General features: G+C 38.0%; 1 protein-coding gene across 10 annotated transcripts in view; it reads left to right on the forward strand.

The window, feature by feature from the left end:
• MAST2 (microtubule associated serine/threonine kinase 2) overlaps positions 1-18,017 on the forward strand; it is a 212,847-nt gene that overhangs the window by 67,562 nt on the left and 127,268 nt on the right. For 8 of the 10 annotated variants that reach the window (XM_059137764.1, XM_059137774.1, XM_059137765.1 and 5 more), the window contains one exon: positions 16,309-16,340. In XM_059137764.1, coding sequence (XP_058993747.1) covers positions 16,309-16,340 — 32 coding nt within the window. The remainder of the gene's footprint in view (positions 1-16,308; positions 16,341-18,017) is intronic. The other 2 variants (XM_059137766.1, XM_059137770.1) reach the window with 1 other exon arrangement.

Consider the following 18,017-nt stretch of genomic DNA (forward strand, 5'->3'; position numbering starts at 1 on the left):
AACTGTGAGGGAGGCTCAGAAAGGGAGCTGCCTGAGGCAGAGAGATAGCTTTGACCCACCAGTCTTCATGCTGGTGAACTATTGATGTAAAGGACAAATACCAGTCTTGTGACTCTTGGCTTGCATATTTACTTGTGGGGGTAGCAGTTATTGCTTTTGGACACTTGGCCTTTGTCTTTTCTTTGGAAATATTTTATGGGTTTAGTCATTGTGAATTATGAGTAATGCACGTAGACTGTGATTCCCCATGTGAACAGCGCCATCTCATTTTGTAAGTAATACCTTTGGAAATTTGTTTTGTGGACAAGTGAAAGGAAGTGAATAGTTATTTTCCTAGAATTTAGTATATACAGCTTTCTTTGCTGCTTTAGTTCAAGAAAATATGGGAATATCATCTTCAGCAGATAGTATCAAACTATATTAGTTTCAGGGAACCAAAATAGTTGTAATAAAATTTTAGAGACTTTAAACAATATATCCTTGAGTTTGGGGGATAGAGTTAGTTTTTGGAGAATAGTGCCTTATCCATTAGCTTTACAGTCTTGGTGCAGGTGGTCAAATTAGGAAAATGTAACTCTTGTTACTAAGTTACTAATGATACTTCAGGCTGTCAAACCTTAAGCTTTTCTTGACATTTTTTTTTAAAACTTTATTTACTTTTACTTTATTTTTAGAACAGTTGTAAGTTTACAACAAAAATGAGAGGAAGGGACAGAGATTTCCCACATATCCTCTAGACCCCACACAGACACAGTTTCTGCCATTATTACTATCACTCACGAGAGTGATATATTTTTAACCCCCAAGAATGAACCTTAAATTGACACATTATTATCACCCAAAGTCCAGTTTAATGTAGTGTTCACTCTTAGTGTTGTGCATCCTATGGGTTTGGACAAATGTACAATGACATATATCCCTTGTTAGAATATCATATAAGCTATGGTGAGTACTGTGAAGTGTGTAAACCTGGTGATTCGCAGACCTGTACCCCTGGGGCTAATAATGCATCATATGTTAATAAAAAAAAATAAAAAAAGAATATCATATGAGGGTTTCTGTTGCCCCACATCACCAGTATTTTTTGTTGCCAACATTCCAAATTTGGGGTGTTTTTATAGAACTTGTATAGTGCTATTTCATTATTTTAATTTGCATTTCCCTGATTACATATGATGCAGAGCATCTTTTCATTTGAAAGCTTTGTTTTTAAATGTATTTTTTAAAAAGATTTATTTATTTACTTTAGAGAGAGAGAGAGAGAGTTGTGGTGGGGTAGGGGGTGCAGAGGGAGAGAGAGAGAATCCTGAGCACAGTCTGTTCTGAGTGTGGAGCCCTACGTGGGCTCGAGTTCATGACCTGAATCATGACCTGAGCCAAAACCAAGAGTCAGTAGCTTAACCGACTGCCACACCAGGGATGCCTAGGTGGCTCAGTTGGTTAAGTGCTTCTGCTTTCAGCCGGTTCATAATTTAGGGTCCTGGGGTTGAGCCTGAGTCAGTCTCCTTGATCAGCGGGGAACCTGCTTCTCCCTCTCCCTCTGCTGCTCCCTCTGTTTGTGCTCTCTCTCCCTCTCCCTGACAAATAAAAAAATTAAATTCTTTAATTAAAACAAAACAAAAATCTGACTGCAGCACCCAGGTGCCCATTAAATGCATTTTTGTGTTCTAACCTTGGGCTAACTTTGTGAGATAGGCAAAGTAGGTTTTTGTTTTTTGCGAAGTAGTTATGTTTTAAAAAATTAATTGTTTGAGAGAGAAAAAGAGCATGTGTGTGCAAGCCAGGGGAGGGCAGAGGGAGAATAGAGAGAATCCCAGGTGGACTCTGTGTGGAGCTCAAAGCCCCTTGTAGTTTGATGGAACCAAACTGAGATCACAACCTAAGGCAAAACCAAGGGTCAGACACTTAACCCTGAGCTACCTGGCGCCCCGCAAAGTAGGTATTGTTAATTGTTATTGCAGGTATGCAGAAAAGAAAAATGAGATTTAGGAAAGCATAATCAGCGACCAAGATTTATGAGCATAATAAGCAGTAGAACTGTGTTTAAAATGTTTCAACTCTGAGCCCTGAGTTTTTATACCGTGTGGAATATCCTATTAGTATCATCAAGCTGTCTTTACTGTTCTTCAAACTCACAAGAGAATACATCGTCATCTGTGTCACAATTAATAGAATAAAATACTTTCATATACATTATTTTATTTGACCTTTATAAACATTTCATCTAAGCCATAGAGGCAGGTGAAATTCCAAGTCACATAAGTTATGTGTTATTGAGCCATAACATGAACTTTATTTATATTGTGTGCTCTTTTCCATGTTCCTTAATATTGTATAATGAAAATACTGTATCATTGAAACCTGTTCTCAGGGTGATGACATTTGAATTTAATGGAACGAGGTGAGTGAAATACATTAGTTTCATAGGTGTACTGTAGCTGCGTTTACACTGATTTCCCCCTTGGCTTCAGACCTTAAGATAGATTCATACTTGAGTGGAGCTAAAACAGCATAATGCCCAGAGCAGTAGTAACCGTACATTTGCTACACAGTAAAGAGAGCTTTTTGTGCATCCCAGCAGATTTATTTGCTGCCAGAGCTTAGGGGAGAGGACGTTATTTGGGGATAGTGGTTCCTTTTTTTTTTTTTTTTTTTTTAAAAAAGAAAGAAAGGAAGAAAGAAAAGAAAAGATTTATTTATTTATTTATTTGACACAGAGAGAGAAATCACAAGTAGGCAGAGAGGCAGGCAGAGACGGGGAAGCAGACTCCCTGCTGAGCAGAGAGCCCTATGCAGGCCTCCATCCCCAGACCCTGAGACCATGATGACCTGAGCCAGAGGCAGAGGCCTAACCCACTGAGCCACCCACGTGCCCGATAGTGGTTCTTTTAAGCTCACTTAGTAAACGGTGTTAAAGTAGATTTCTGTGGTGGGTTATGTTTTTCTTTCCTAAAAGCATTTTTCTTTTTTACGATCATTATAATACCTACCAGCCAGAAGACTGTCAGTAAATAAGCATTGATAACAGAGTATATCCTTTCTCTAGTAAAGCCTCTTTTACCAGCCTTTATTGCAGTTGATATTTTTCATCAGTTTAACTCCAAATGAGTAAGAAGACCCTATTTTGAGCATTATAGTGATGATAATGATAATAAGTACCATTTACTTACTTGATTGAGTCATTGTTTTATTCATTAAATATTCATTTGGTACCTACTAGGCTAGGTATTGTGCTGGATGCTAAGAATGTCCTTGTGGGCAAGACTAATCTCTTCCTCTAGAGCTAACAGTCATTCTCAGAAAACAGATAATTAAGTAGCTAATGATAGTGAAGAGTTCAAAGTATGTAGAGGTAGGCTAAGGAAACTGTATATGTAAGGGAGATCTTCCCAGAGGAAATGAGATTTAAGCTAAGGTTCAGGAATGTATAAAAGGAGATAAGGAGATGTATTCCAGGCAGAATAATAGATGTGAAGCCCTGAAGGTGAAGAGAGGGTATGCCTTGTCCTAGAGATCAAAACTGCAGTGAGACTGGGGAGTTGTACAAAGGACACTGAAGAGGTAGGCAGTAGCAGCCAGGTAGTACCCTGTAGGCTACAGAAAGGATTTTTGAGTTTATCCATTGAGGAGTTTAAGAAGAAAAATGACCCAATCAAGTTCTGCATTTTAAAATGATCTTTTTGGCTTTTTGCTTTGTTAAACAAAGATAGTATTAGATAGTATTAGATTAGATAATATTAGACAGATACTAATTACTTGATATTTAAATTGATATAACATTAAGGATCCAGGGGAACAAACTGGAAGGTGATGAGCTAGGAAGGTGGTATAGCATGATGCTGGTTTGGACTAGGGGAGATGGCAGTGGAGATAAAGTGAAACTGACAGGCTAAAGATAGACCTTTTGGAGGTAGAATTGGCAAGGCTTGCTGAATAATTGGATTGGAGGGTGAGAAAAAGTGAATCAAGAAGGATCTGAACAGAGAGTTGATAGAGGGAGGTAGGTAGGGAATGGGCTAGGTGGGTGATGGGTATTAAGGCGGGCACTTGTTAAGATGAACACTGGGTGTTACATGAAAGTGATGAGTCAGTAAATTCTACTCCTGAAACCAATATTACACTATATGTTAACCCTTGAGAATTTAAATAAAAATTTGTAAGTAAAAAAAAAAAAAAAGAAGAATGACCTTGGATTTGGTGGTACCATCACTGAAAATAGAAAATACAGGATGAGCTAGATTGAGTAGAAAGCCAGGTTGAGGTTTTAGACATCTTAAGGACAAGATAGTTCTATTTAAGACTATAGAACTCAGGAGAGAGAGATGGGACGAAGATACAAATATGGGAGTCATCTGTAAAATATGTAGAAAGAGTTTCCAGGCAGAGTTTTAAGGACAAATAACATTTAAAGGTCTCAGATGGTGAAGGATGAGCCTGCAAAGGTGTTTAAGTAGTGTTTTCAGAAATAAGAGCTATAACAGGAGAATGGTTTTGGGGAAATAAAATTCTTTCAGGATAGAAGAGTGAATGATACTGTCAAATTCTGCTGAGCAGTCAAGCCAGAAAAAGAAATGGTAGACAAAATGCATGGGAGGTTTTTTTTACATGGGGTCCATTGATAGCCTGGCAAGGATAGTTTAAATGGGGGTGGTAAAGTCTGGGGATGTTTGCAATGTGCTGAAGAACAAATAGGAGGTGAGAAATTGGAGACAGTGAACGTTGACTAATTCAAAAAGTGTGGTTGTGATTAAAAAAATGGGGCGGGAGGGTGCCTGAGTGGCCCAGTTCATTAAGCTTCTGACTCTTTTTTTCCAAAAGATATATTTATTTATTTTTAAAGAGAGATTGAACAAGAGTGAGCTGGGTGTGGGGAGGGGCAGAGGCAGAGGGAGAGAGAGTCCCAAGCAGACTCTCTGGTGAGCACAGAGCCTGACGTGGGGCTCGATCCCAAGACCCAGAGATCATGACCCAAGCCAAGACCAAGAGTCTGATACTTAACTGCCTGCACCAACCAGGCATCCCTAAGCTTTGGACTCTTGATCTCAGCTCTGATCTTTGGTCTCATGGTCATGCTTTGAAACCCTGCGTTGGGCTCTATGCTGGGCATGGAATCTACTTACAAAAAAAAAGAACAAAGAATAAAAGAAGGCGTGGTTGTGAAGGGAAAAAGACTTGATAAGGCAGTGGTTGAAGAGGGATGTGTAGTAATCAAGGGAATAAATTTTTTTTAAGGTGGGATAGACATGAATGTGTTCAGAATGCTAATTCTGATCATGAAGAATATGGAGAGTCAAGATATAACTAGTAGATCAGAGAAGCTGGAATGGGATGGGCTTCACCTGATGTTATAATGTATTGTCAGATATTATCATCTTTCTGATATGAAGTGATAAATCAAATTTATAGTTATCTGTCTAAATGAGAGTGCTCTTATCTCAGCTAAACTTCATGACTATGCAGCTTCCCTCCTTAATTTGCTTTGAATATTCTCTGGGAAAGGGAGGATTGGGAAATCCTATCTGATTGGAGAGCACTTTTTGTTCCACTTTGTCTTAGGCCTGTCTTTATGGTACTAGAGTGCTTGGCATAGAATGTACTCATCTGGAGCCCTGGGCATCCATCTTGCAAGTGCAGGCTTTTGTGGAGGTCCAAGGAGAGAGGGTAAGGAAGAAGGGATAGATCTTCATGGATACATTTTGTTACCTTATCTAAAAGGAATTCAGAGAGGGACACATAAGCATTTTGTAGAATTATCACTATTATTATCCCCAAATATAACCCACCTCATGTTACCTATTTAAACTATTCAGGAAGCCAGAACTGTCATACAGGTTCAAAGAATGATATTACCAGTTTTATATAGGTGTTTCAGAATAAAAAAGAAAAAGGACATATTCTCTTAACCACATTTTATGAGGATTATGATGCCTAAACTGATAAGGACAGTTTGAGAAGAGAAAATACATAGGCAAATCTTACTTAGCAAAGAGGCAAAATCCTCAATAAAAGCTTCCAGACCTAGATGATTTTATTAGTGAAAACTGTATATTAGGGGCGCCTGGGTGGCTCAGTTGGTGAAGTATCTGCCTTCGGCTCAAGTCATGATCCTAGAGTCCTGGGATTGAGCCCCGCATTGGGCTCCCTGCTCAGTAGGGAGCCTGCTTCTTTCTCTCTCTCTGTAGCATCCTCTGCTTGTGCTGGCTTGCTCTCTCTGTCAAATAAATAAACAAAATCTTTAAAACCAAACAATGCTGCTTAATAATTAAGGAAGAAATAACACCAATCTTATACAAGCTCTTTCAGAAAATAGAGGCAGGAACCGTTCCCAGCCAATTTTAGGAGGCCAGTATAATTGTGATACCAAAATCTGACAAAGGCATTGTAATAAAATCTAGAGACCATTATCCCTTATGAACATAGATACAAAAATCGTTAATAAAATATTAACAAAGTTAATCTAACCAAGTTGGGTTATACCCAGAAATGTAAGATGAGTTTAATAAGGATAGTCCCCAACTTATGATAGTTTGACTTGTGATTTATCAACTTTATGATGGTGTGAAAATGATACACATTTGGTAGAAACTATATGTTGACTTTTTAAATTTGGTATTTTCCTGGGATAGTGGTAATGTAGTATGCTACTCTCCAGTCAGTCACACAATTGATATACTTAGAACCATTCTGTTTTTCACATTCAGTATAGGTTTTAAGCCATTATGTTAAGTTAGTCAACACTTTATTATAAAATAGACTTTATGTTAGATAATTTGGCCATGTGAAGGCTAATGTAAGTGGAAAGAAGTAAAACTCTCTTATTTATAGAGGACTTTTTTTTTTTTTTTTAAGTTTACTTCAGAGAGAGAGGGAGAGTGTCCCAGCAGGGGAGAGGGGCAGAAGGAGGAGAGAGGGAAACTCCCAGCTGAGGGGGGAGCCCTATGCAGGGCTTGATCTCATGACCTTTAGATCAGGACCTGAGCCAAAACCAAGAGTCAGACACCTAAACCGCTAGCCACCCAGGCGCCCCGAGAACACAATTGTTTATACATAAAAATCCCATGGAATCTACAAAACAGCTATTACAACTAATAATGAATGAATATAGCAAAGTTGTAGGACTCAGTCAATATATAAAACTTGATTGTATTTCTGTTCTAGAAGCAAGCAATTGGAAAACATTTTATTTACAACAGCTTTAGAAATATTGACTTAGGGGTAAGTTTCACAAAAGAAGATCTTTTTGCTTAAACTATAGAACTTTGCATAGAATAATTAACATAGATCTAAGTAAGTGGAGAAATACTATGTTCATGGGTTGGAAGACTCAATATTAAGATCTCAGTTCTTTCCAAATTGGTCTGTAATCCCAGCAGACATTTTTGTACAAATTAATAATTTATATGCAGCATTTATATGCAAATGCAAAGAATCTAGAATGTCCAAATCATTCTTGAAGAAGAATGAAGTTAGAAGACGACATGGTCTAACTTTAATACTAGAGCTACAGAATCAGTGGTGCTGGCACAGGGTAGAAAAATAGAGTGCAGTGGAGAGTCCCAGAATAGCCCATTCTATTTTAATTTGATTTTCAACAAAGGTGCCAAAGAAATCTGTTGGTGGAGAGATGGTGTTTTCCATAAATGGTGCTGAAATAAGTGGATATCTATATGGAAAAATAAATGAACCTTAACCCTAACTCACATGCTACCCCCAAATTAATTCAAAATGGATCATAGGACTAAGGGCTAAAAACCAAAAAGCTTCTAGAAATAAAATATAGGAGAATATTTTTGTGCTCTTGGCATGGGGAAAGTTTTCTTAGGCAAGATCCTGAAAGCATTAACCATAAAAAAAAAAATGGATGAATTGTCCTTCATCAAAATTTAAAACTTTTTGCTCATCAAAAGACACCAGTAATGACTTTGTTAGGCAAGCCACACACTAAGAGAAAATATTCATCAGACATATCTAACAAAGGACCTGGGTCTAGAATATATGAAGAATTCTTTTTTCCCTCAAAGATTTTTATTTATTTATTTATTTATTTGTTTGTTTGTTTGTTTGACAGAGATCACAAGTAGGCAGATAGGCAGGCAGAGAGACAGAGAAGGAAGCAGGCTCCCTGCTGAGCAGAGAGCATGATTCGGAGCTCAATCCCAGGACCCTGGGATTATGACCTGAGCGGAAGGCAGAGGCATTAACCCACTGAGCCACCCAGGCGCCCCTATATGAAGAATTCAGCTCAAAAATAAAAAGATAAATAGCCCAATTATAAAAGGGGGTTCATGAAAGAAAGATGGTTCATGAAAGAATATGTACTGATGGCTAATAAGGCACACAAAAAGAAGTTTAACATCATCATCATTAGTCATCTTCAAAATGCAAATTAAAACTCAATGGGATACACCTACGCACTTGCTACAATCTAGGCTAAAATTTAAATACTGATGGCACATATTGGCATGAATGTGGCATAGTTCTTGGGGTGAGTATAGAGCAATTCTTATTATTAGTAATATTACTACATTAGCTAGAGTGTGAAGCAATTAAAATTCTAATACAGTTTTTTTTTTTAAAGATTTTATTTATTTATTTGACAGAGAGAGATCACAAGTAGGCAGAGAGGCAGGCAGAGAGAGAGAGAGAGAGGAGGAAGCAGACTCCCTGCTGAGCAGAGAGCCCGATGCGGGACTCGATCCCAGGACCCTGAGATCATGACCCGAGCCAAAGGCAGCGGCTTAACCCACTGAGCCACCCAGGTGCCCCAAAATTCTAATACACTGTTAATGGGAGTGTAACTTGGTATAATCACTTCAGAAAAAGATCTGGTAGTTTCTTATAAAACAAATTTATATCCATCCTATAACCCAGTAATCCCATACCTAGGTATTTATGCAAGACATGAAACATAGGCCTATTAAAAGACTTGTACAGGAATGTTAATAGCTCAAAACTGGAAATAACCCTAATATCCATTAGTATGAGAAAAGCTAAATAAACTGGTATATTCATGTGAATATGAATATGAATTTTATATGAATGTTTTATGCAACATATGGATGAATTTCTAAAATGCTGTGCTGAGTGCAAGAAGTTTTATATACAAGTGTTCATATTTGTTCCATTTAATGAAGTTCTGGGACAGGCAAAACTAATCCATGGTGGAAAAACGGGAATAGTAGTATTTGCTTGGGTGGGGTAATAATGGTTTGTTGGGAATTTACCAAAAAAGGATATGATGGAACTCTCTGGATTGATGGACATGTTCTATATTTTGTTAGGGATTTGGGTTTCCTTGGTTTTACATTAATTAAACTTATCATCTGGCATACTTAAGATTTGTGCAGTAAATTTAAATATAAATTTATTTCTATTTATATATCCAACATGAAAGCATAGTAAATAAATGCTGAATTCTGGATAATGATATACATGCTTAAGGGTCTACTGATGTTTGTAGTCTACTTGAAGATGCATTTTGTTTTTTAAAAATGAATGGGTGGCTAAATATGTGATAAAGCAAATATAAGTGTATCTTGGAGCTATTGTGTGTTCAGTTCCAGACCACCACCTAAAGCAAATATTGCAATAAAGCAAGCCAAATGACTTTTTTGGTTATCCAATGCATATAAAAGTTATGTTTACACTATACTGTAGTCTATTAAGTGAGCAACAGCATTCTGTCTAGAAAAAAACCTGTATACCTTAATTTAAAAATACTTTGTTGCTAAAAAATACTAGCCACCATCTTGGCTTTCAGTGAGTTGTAATCTTTTTGCTGGTGGAGGGTCTTACATTGATGTTGATGGCTGCCGACTGATCAGGATGGTGGTTGCTAAAGGTTGGGATGGTTGTGGCAGTTTCTTGAAAAAGACAACAGTGACTCTCTTCCTTTCATGAATGATTTCTCTGTAGTGTGACATGTGGTTTGATAGTATTTTACACAAAGAACTTCTTTCAAAATTGGAGTCAATCCTCTCAAACTCTGCCACTGCCTTTTTTTTTTTTTTTAAAGATTTTATTTATTTATTTGACAGATCACAAGTAGGCAGAGAGTCAGACAGAGAGAAGGGGGTGGGAAGCAGGCTCCCTGCTGAGCAGAGAGCCAGATGTGGAGCTTGCTCCCAGGACCCCGAGATCATGACCTGAGCCGAAGTCTGCCACTGCTTTGTCAACTAAGTTTATGTGGTATTCTAAAGTCTTTGTTATTGTTTCAACATTCTTCACAGTATCCTTACCAGGAGGAAATCCCATCCCAAGAAACCACTGTTCATCCATAAGAAGTAACTCCTCATCCGTTCAAGTGTTATCATGAAATTGCAGCAATTCAGTCAGACCTTCAGGCTCCACTTGTAATTCTAGTTCTCTTCCTATTTACACCCCATTTGCAGTTACTTCTTCCACTGAGATCTTAAGCTCCTCAAAGTCACCCTTGAGTGCTGGAATCCACTTCTTTCATATTCCAGTTCATGTTGATATTGTTGCCGCCTCCCATGAATCAAGAATGTTCTTCATGGCTTCTAGAATGGTGAATCCTTTCTGGAAGGTTTTCCATTTACTTTGCATAAATCTGTCAGAGGAATCACTACCTATGGCAGCTAAAGCCTTGCAGAATGTGTTTCTCAAATAATAATACTTGAAAGTCAAAATTACTCCCTGATCGATGGGCTACAGAATGGTTGTGTTAACAAGCATGAAAACATTAATCTTGTTGTACATCTCCATCAGAGTTCTTGGGTGACTACATGCATTGTCAATGAGCAGTGATACTTTGAGAGGAGTCTTATTTTTTCTGAGCGGGTCTCAACAGCAGGCTTCCAACTATTCAGTAAACCATGCTATAAACAGATGTGCTGTCATCCGGGCTTTGTTGTTTCGTTGAGAGTACAATCAGAGTAGATTTAGCATAATTCTTAAGGGCCCTAGGATTTTTAGAATGGTCAGTGAGCATGGACTTCAGTTTAATTCACCAGCTGCGTTAGACTCTAACAAGAGAGTCAGCCTGTCCTTTGAAGCTTTAATGCCTTGACCTCTCTAGTTATGGAGGTCCCAGATGGCATCTTCTTCCAAAATGAACCTGTTTCATTTACATTAAAAATCTTTTGGGTAGTGTAGCCACCTTCATTAAATATCTTAGCAAGATCTTCTGGACAACTTACTGTAGCTTCTACATCAGCTCTTGATGCTTCACCTTACATTTTTATGTTAAGGAGATGGCTTCTTTCCCTACAGCTTAATGAACCAACTTTTGCTCACTTGATACTTTTTTTCTGCAGTTCCCTCATATTTCTTAGCTTTCATGCAAAGGAAGGGAATTAGGGCCTTGCACTGGATTTTAGGGAATGTTGTGGCTGTTTTGATCTTCTATCCAGACTACTCAAAATATCAGCAATAAGGCTGTTCTGCTTTTCTTATTCATGTGTTCACAGGATCAACTCTGGATCAAGTGCAGTGTCAAAGTTTTTATCTACAAGCTGACTCTAAAATTTATGCATAAAAGCAAAGCCCCAAGATTAGGTCTCATAATTTTCAAGAGCAATAACAATGTGAATGGAATTGCCTTACTAGTATCAAGATATATTGCCAAGCTATACCAATTAAACAGTGTAGTATTGGCACAGGGGCTGACAGTACAGTGGAACAGATTATAGTCAAGAGAGACATCCCTGCATTTATGGAAACTTAATGTTGCACTTTGCACTTCAGTTAACAAATGGCCCAAGATAATCGATCATTTATATAGAAGAAAATATGATAATATTCCTATTTGTGTGAAAAGAAACCTACAACTCTTTTAGGAGAAGATATAAGCAAATATTTTCATGTGACTGTGTGTTAGAGATGTATTTCTTATGTATAAAAAGTAATATAAGGAGAGATTGGTAAGTTTGACTATATAAAAATTAAATCTTTTGATGACACCATTAAAAATAAAAAAAAAAAGTAAAAAAGATTAGACTGAGGAAACATTTTCAATGAATTAACTTATGAATAATTATTATCCAGAATATATCTTTTAATTCAATGAGAAAATCAGAAAATCTAATAGAAAAATGGGCTGAAGTATAAATAGGCAGCTCACTGTTGAGGAAACCCTAGTGGTTAGTAAACACATGAAATCTTGCTTAACTTCACTAATAATTATAGGAAATACCAATTAAAACTATACTATGATGGGCATTGCTTGGCTGATTCAGTTGGTGGAGAGGGTGTTTCTTGATCTCAAGGTTGTGGGTTTGAGCCCCCACATTGGGTGTAGAGATTACCTAAAAATAAAATTTAAAAAATTTGAAAAAATTGAAAACCATACTATGACGAGAGCTAATACATTGGTAAAAATGGAAAAGTCAGGGGTGCCTGGGTGGCTCAATCAGTTAGGCGTCCGACTCTTGATTTCAGTTCAGGTCATGATCTCAGGGTTGTGGGATTGGCTGTGTTTGGCTCTGCGTTCAGTGCAGAGTCGGCTTGAGGTTCATTCTCCCTCTCCTTTCCCCTCTGCTTCTCCCCCCTTTATATATAAAGACTATATAAATATAATCTTTAAAAAATTAAAAAGTTGGGGCATCTGGGTGGCTCAGTCAGTTGGACATCTGCCTTAAGATCAGGTCATGATCCCAGGGTCCTGGGATTGAGCCCCACATCGGGCTCCCTGCTCAGAGGGGAGCCTGGTTCTCCCTCTCCCTCTGCCTGCCACTCCCCCTACTTGTTCTCTCCTTCTCTCACTGTCAACTAAATATAAAATCTTTCCTAAAAAATCAGAAGGGAAAGCTTTTTTAATAAAAAAATTAAAAAGTCTGCAAATACCAAGTATTGGAGAGTATGTTTTCAACAGTTATTTTTTGAGCATCTACTATATGTCAATCACTGTTCTAAGTCATTCAGATGTACTAGTAAATAAAACATACTGAGATCCTTGCCCTCATGGAGCTTTGATTCTAGTGGGGGAGTATAGAAAATAGGCAATAAGCATAATTAAATTACATAACATGTTAGTGATAAGTGTATTGAAAGTATATTGGTGATACATTAAAAAAAAAGTTATAGCAGGGTAAGAGGTTGATGGGATGGTAAGTTGCAATATTATGTAGGGCTATCAGGGTAGTAGACTTCATGCTCAAGTAAAAATTGAGCCAAGATTTTTGAAGGCTGTTAGGGAGTTAGTCAAGGAAATATTTGGGGGAGGAGCAGCATTCTAGATAGAATGCACAGATTAGCATTAAGGCCTTAAGGTAGTAGAATGCTGATGTGTTTGACAAATAATAGAGTCCAGTATGGCTGGATCAAAGTGTGCAAGGGAGGGAGGAGGTCAGAGAGATACTGGGAAGTGGTGGTGGGTCACCGTTCTAGGTCTTTATGTGGATTTTGACTTTAACTTGTGAGTGAATCAGGGATCCATTTGAGGGTTTTGAGCAGGAGCGTTATGATCTTAACTGACTTTTAAAAGGAACACTGTTACATTGAGAATAGACTATAGAGGGATAAGGGTAGAAGCAGGAATGGGGTACCAGTTAAGAGATGGTTGAGAGGCCAGGCAGAGACCATGGTGGCTTAGATTGCAATAGCAGAAACCAAGAGGTTTTTCTCTAACTCTTCAGGTGACAAAATAGAATCGAGACTCTTTAGACCTTTCAACTGTATTTATTGTGACTACTGTATATTTTGTTGCAGAAATTTTAATGGATTTTGTGTGTTTTGTTGCTACCCCAGTCTTTTTTGAAGGTGTTATTTGATAAATTGTTACATAATATAACATATATGTGCCGTTACTTTAATACCCAACCCGCCCAATTCCAATATCTAAAACATAACTAAATCCAAGGTTTTGTTTAAGAGATTATATATGTATAAACACTGCAGAGATATGTCTGAAAAATGGTTGTATTCTGGATGTATTTTAAAGCTAGAGCTATTAAGAATTCCTGATGGGAGCTCGGAGGTGGCTCAGGGGTTAAGCCTCTGCCTTTGGCTGGAGTCATGGGATTGATGCCCATGCGGCCTCGGCCTCATCAGGCTCTCTGCTCAGCAGGGAACCTGCTTCCTCCCCTCTCTTTTTGTCTGCCTCTCTGCCTACTTGTGATCTCTGTCAAAATAATAAAGTCTTAAGAATAAATAAAGTCTTAAAAAAAGAATTCCTGATGGATGGTATAATTTCACGCATGTGTGGAATTTAAGAAACAAAGCAGATGAATATATGGGAGAGGGAAAAAAGAAAAAGGGAAACAAGTAAGATTCTTAAGGAGGGACTCCTGGGTGGCTCAGTGGGTTAAAGCGACTCAGTGGGTTAAAGCCTCTGCCTTCGGCTCAGGTCGTGATCCCAGGGTCCTGGGATTGAGCCCCGCATCGGGCTCTCTGCTCAGCAGGGAGCCTGCTTCCTTCTCTGTCTCTCTGCCTGCCTATTTGCCTACTTGTGATCTCTGTCTGTCAAATAAATAAATAAAATCTTTTTTAAAAAGTGACTCTTAATGGTAGAGAACAAACTGAGGGTTGACGGAGGGATGTGGGTGGAAGATGGACTAGAAAGGTGATGGGCATTAAGGAGGGCACTTGTTATGATGAGCACTGGATGTTATATATAAGTGAGGAATCTTTGGATTCTACTTCTGAAACCAATATTGCACTGTATGTTAACTAACTAGAATTTAAATAAAAATTAAAAAAATAAAATCCTTCAGGAGAGAAAAAGGGGAAAATAATTGTGACAAAACTCTTGATAATCATGAAATTTTAATGATTAAGAAAATAAAATTACAAAATAAAGAATTTCTGATGGATGGGATATGATGGATGTGAATTATGGAGGAGTTCAGATGTTTTGGTCTAAACAACCAGAAGGGGGCGCCTGGGTGGCTCAGTGGGTTAAAGCCTCTGCCTTCCGCTCAGGTCATGATCCCAGGGTCCTGGGATTGAGCCCCACATCGGGCTCTCTGCTCTGCAGGGAGCCTGCTTCCTCCTCTCTCTCTGCCTGCTTCTCTGCCTACTTGTGATCTCTGTCTGTCAAATAAATAAATAAAATCTTAAAAAAATAAAATAAACAACCAGAAGAATAGAAATACTGTCATCTGAGATGGGGAAAGCCTGTTGTTGAAATCAATTTTGGTGGAAAGAATGAGCTCAGTTTGGGACATATGGGATTTGAGTTGTTGAGTGGGCAAATTGGTTATAAGTGTCAGAAGTTTGGGAGACAGGTCTGGGAAGCACTGGAGGGGGAGGTTAAACCTAAATGTATACTTCCAAGAAACTTTATATAATGTGCATGAAGACACAAGTACAAGCTATTTTTTTTTTAAGATTTTATTTATTTATTTGTCAGAGAAAGAGAGGGAGAGAGAGCAAGCACAGGCAGACAGAATGGGAGGCAGAGGCAGAGGGAGAAGCAGGCTCCCTGCCGAGCAAGGAGCCCGATGCGGGACTTGATCCCAGGATGCTGGGATCATGACCTGAGCCAAAGGCAGCTGCTTAACCAACTGAGCCACCCTGGCGTCCCAAGTACAAGCTATTTTATAGGAGTATTGTTTTGATGAAGAAGATAAATATGCAAAGAAAGTTAACTTTCTGTTTCCTGGAAAGTCGATAAATAAATATTATATATAAGTGTCAAAATAAGTGGATTAATAACAAAAGTGAGAAATATTCATGTGGATGAATTTCCCAGTTATAATGTTGAAGTCAGCAGATGAATACATACAATATTTTAAATAATTTAAAAACCTGTGAAACAGTACTAATAATTGTTTATGAATATATATGTAAGAAAATATAAAGACATATGGCAAAGAAACAAAATACTCATACCAGTTAAAGTGGGGAGCTGAGGGAGGTGGTCCTTGATACATTTTGAAAGCAAGTCACCGAGGCCCATCTGTGACTAGTGGTTTCACACCAGCGGTGTCTGTAGTCATCCCTTTGTTATATTACTTTCTGTACTTCTTTGTCTAAAATGTTTCCTAATTAAAGAAAAATTCCATGTCGTTTCTTTCTTATCCCTGACTCTTAATTGGGGGGGGGGGGTGAATACTTTCTAATTCATCAAGTTAATGGCTAGCCCAAAATGTAGCTGGAGTAATCTCCACTGGTGAGATGGTTCCATCTAGTGGGGAAAAGGCTGTAAGTAGTCTGAGACGTTCCTTTTGGAAATAGTTCAACTGACTATTCTTTATTTTGCTGAATTTAAAAATAAGGGAAGAGGTTATTGTTTGGAAATAGTTTTTACTCTTGTTAAGATAATGCTGTAGGACATTTAATGCAGACCTGTAGGACTTAGGTGTGTCCTTATTTCTGTGTAACTTGTGTTTGTGCTTTGTTTTTCAGAAGGAGTTGAGCCTTCCAAGAAGAGGCAGCTTGTAAGTTGATGATTATTATGATTATGATTATGAACACTAGCTTAGGAATCCCTCCTGGGGACCATTGTCAGTTATTATTTGGAGGAGTCCCATATATTCCACCTCCCCCCACCCCCTTCTTATTTGGGCCAGGGAACCTGGTGGGCCAGCCAGTTTCTCTTGCTAGGTCAGATACTCCAATTTCCCCCACCCCTTCTCACTCTTCTCTGTCTTGGTTTTTGGCTAGCATTTGAGCAAGAGCTGCTGCTTAAGTACCCATCATAGTTTTATGGGTTTTGGGTTTTACCAAGTTGGTTTTTTTTTTTTTTTTAAACAGACTTAAGCTTTTTGGGAATGTTCATGTTGAAACTCTTAACATCTTTATCTGTCTCATAACATGGTCCTAGGGAGAGGCCAAGTTTTCTGACAGTTTAGGGGCAAGGGTAGCTCCAAATTTGGATTCAGGATAGGAATAAGGCTTTCTTTCACCCGTTTTTGTTTTGTTTTGTTTTATTTTTTCCCCTATTCTGGCTTTAGGGCTTGGGAAATTGCTAAATAATCTTTGTCTCTAGACTTAAATTCTTTCATTTTCTTGGCCTACTTTTTCTCTTTAGAATTCTTTTAGGGCACTACTGCAGATTTGGCTAATCAGAATCATCTAGAATGCTTGTTAAAATTCTGAACAGATTCTAAACTTATTTGTATCAGAATCTATGTGTTGGGGCCCAAGAAACCTGTATTTTTATGCACCTGCATCCACATCTACCATGATTTTGCTAAGAAGCCAAATTTGGGAAGCACTAAGGAAATAGTACTATGATAAAACAATGGCTTCAAAACTTTTCCTTATGGAAGCATATAAGGAGGAGGACACAATACAGTATTCATATTTATTTATTAAATGTACTTTATATATACATTTTATGTATTTTTTTGTCAGTGTGTGAAATACAAGGTAAATCTTTCTGTTCTTGCTATTTTAGGATTTTGTTTGGTAAAAATACTATAGTAATTAATTGTCTTCTGAGATTTTTGTAAAGCTCCTTTGGCTGTTTTTTGAAGGCTCATTGTGATTTGATAAAAAGAGACTCAAGAGTCAGAAAACCCCTAGGGTTCAGTGGGCTTTGTCACTTAATTAGCTTGGTAAATGTAGACAGATCACTTCATCTTCTTAAACCTTAGTTGTCTTATCTATAAAATGAGGATCATAACATCTATTTTTCTTTTTTCTAATATTAATAGGAGGATGACTTAATATATGTGATAATGCTTCATTTCTTAAAATTTTCTAAGGTGTATTAGTTTTAGAATTTTTGTAAACATACTGGATTAAATTTGGATACATTTTATTATTTAAGAGCCACATTTCCTTATTTAAATTTAGTTCTAGGGGTTTAACCAGTTAGGCATTCGACTTCTGATTTCCACCCAGGTCATGATCTCAGGCTTGCGATATGGAGCCCTGCGTTGGGCTCTGCCCTCAGAGAGGAGTCTGCTTGAGATTCTCTCTGTCCCTCTCACCCTCCCCCCGCTTGTGCTCTCTCTCTCTCTTTTTCTCTCTCTCAAGTAAATAAATAAATCTTAAAAAAAATGGGGCACCTGGGTGGCTCAGTGGGTTAAGCCGCTGCCTTCGGCCCAGGTCATGATCTCAGGGTCCTGGGATCGAGTCCCGCATCGGGCTCTCTGCTCAGCAAGGAG

The sequence above is a fragment of the Mustela lutreola genome, chromosome 10 (genome assembly GCF_030435805.1).
Source record: "Mustela lutreola isolate mMusLut2 chromosome 10, mMusLut2.pri, whole genome shotgun sequence".
Classification (NCBI taxonomy): Eukaryota; Metazoa; Chordata; class Mammalia; order Carnivora; family Mustelidae; genus Mustela; species Mustela lutreola.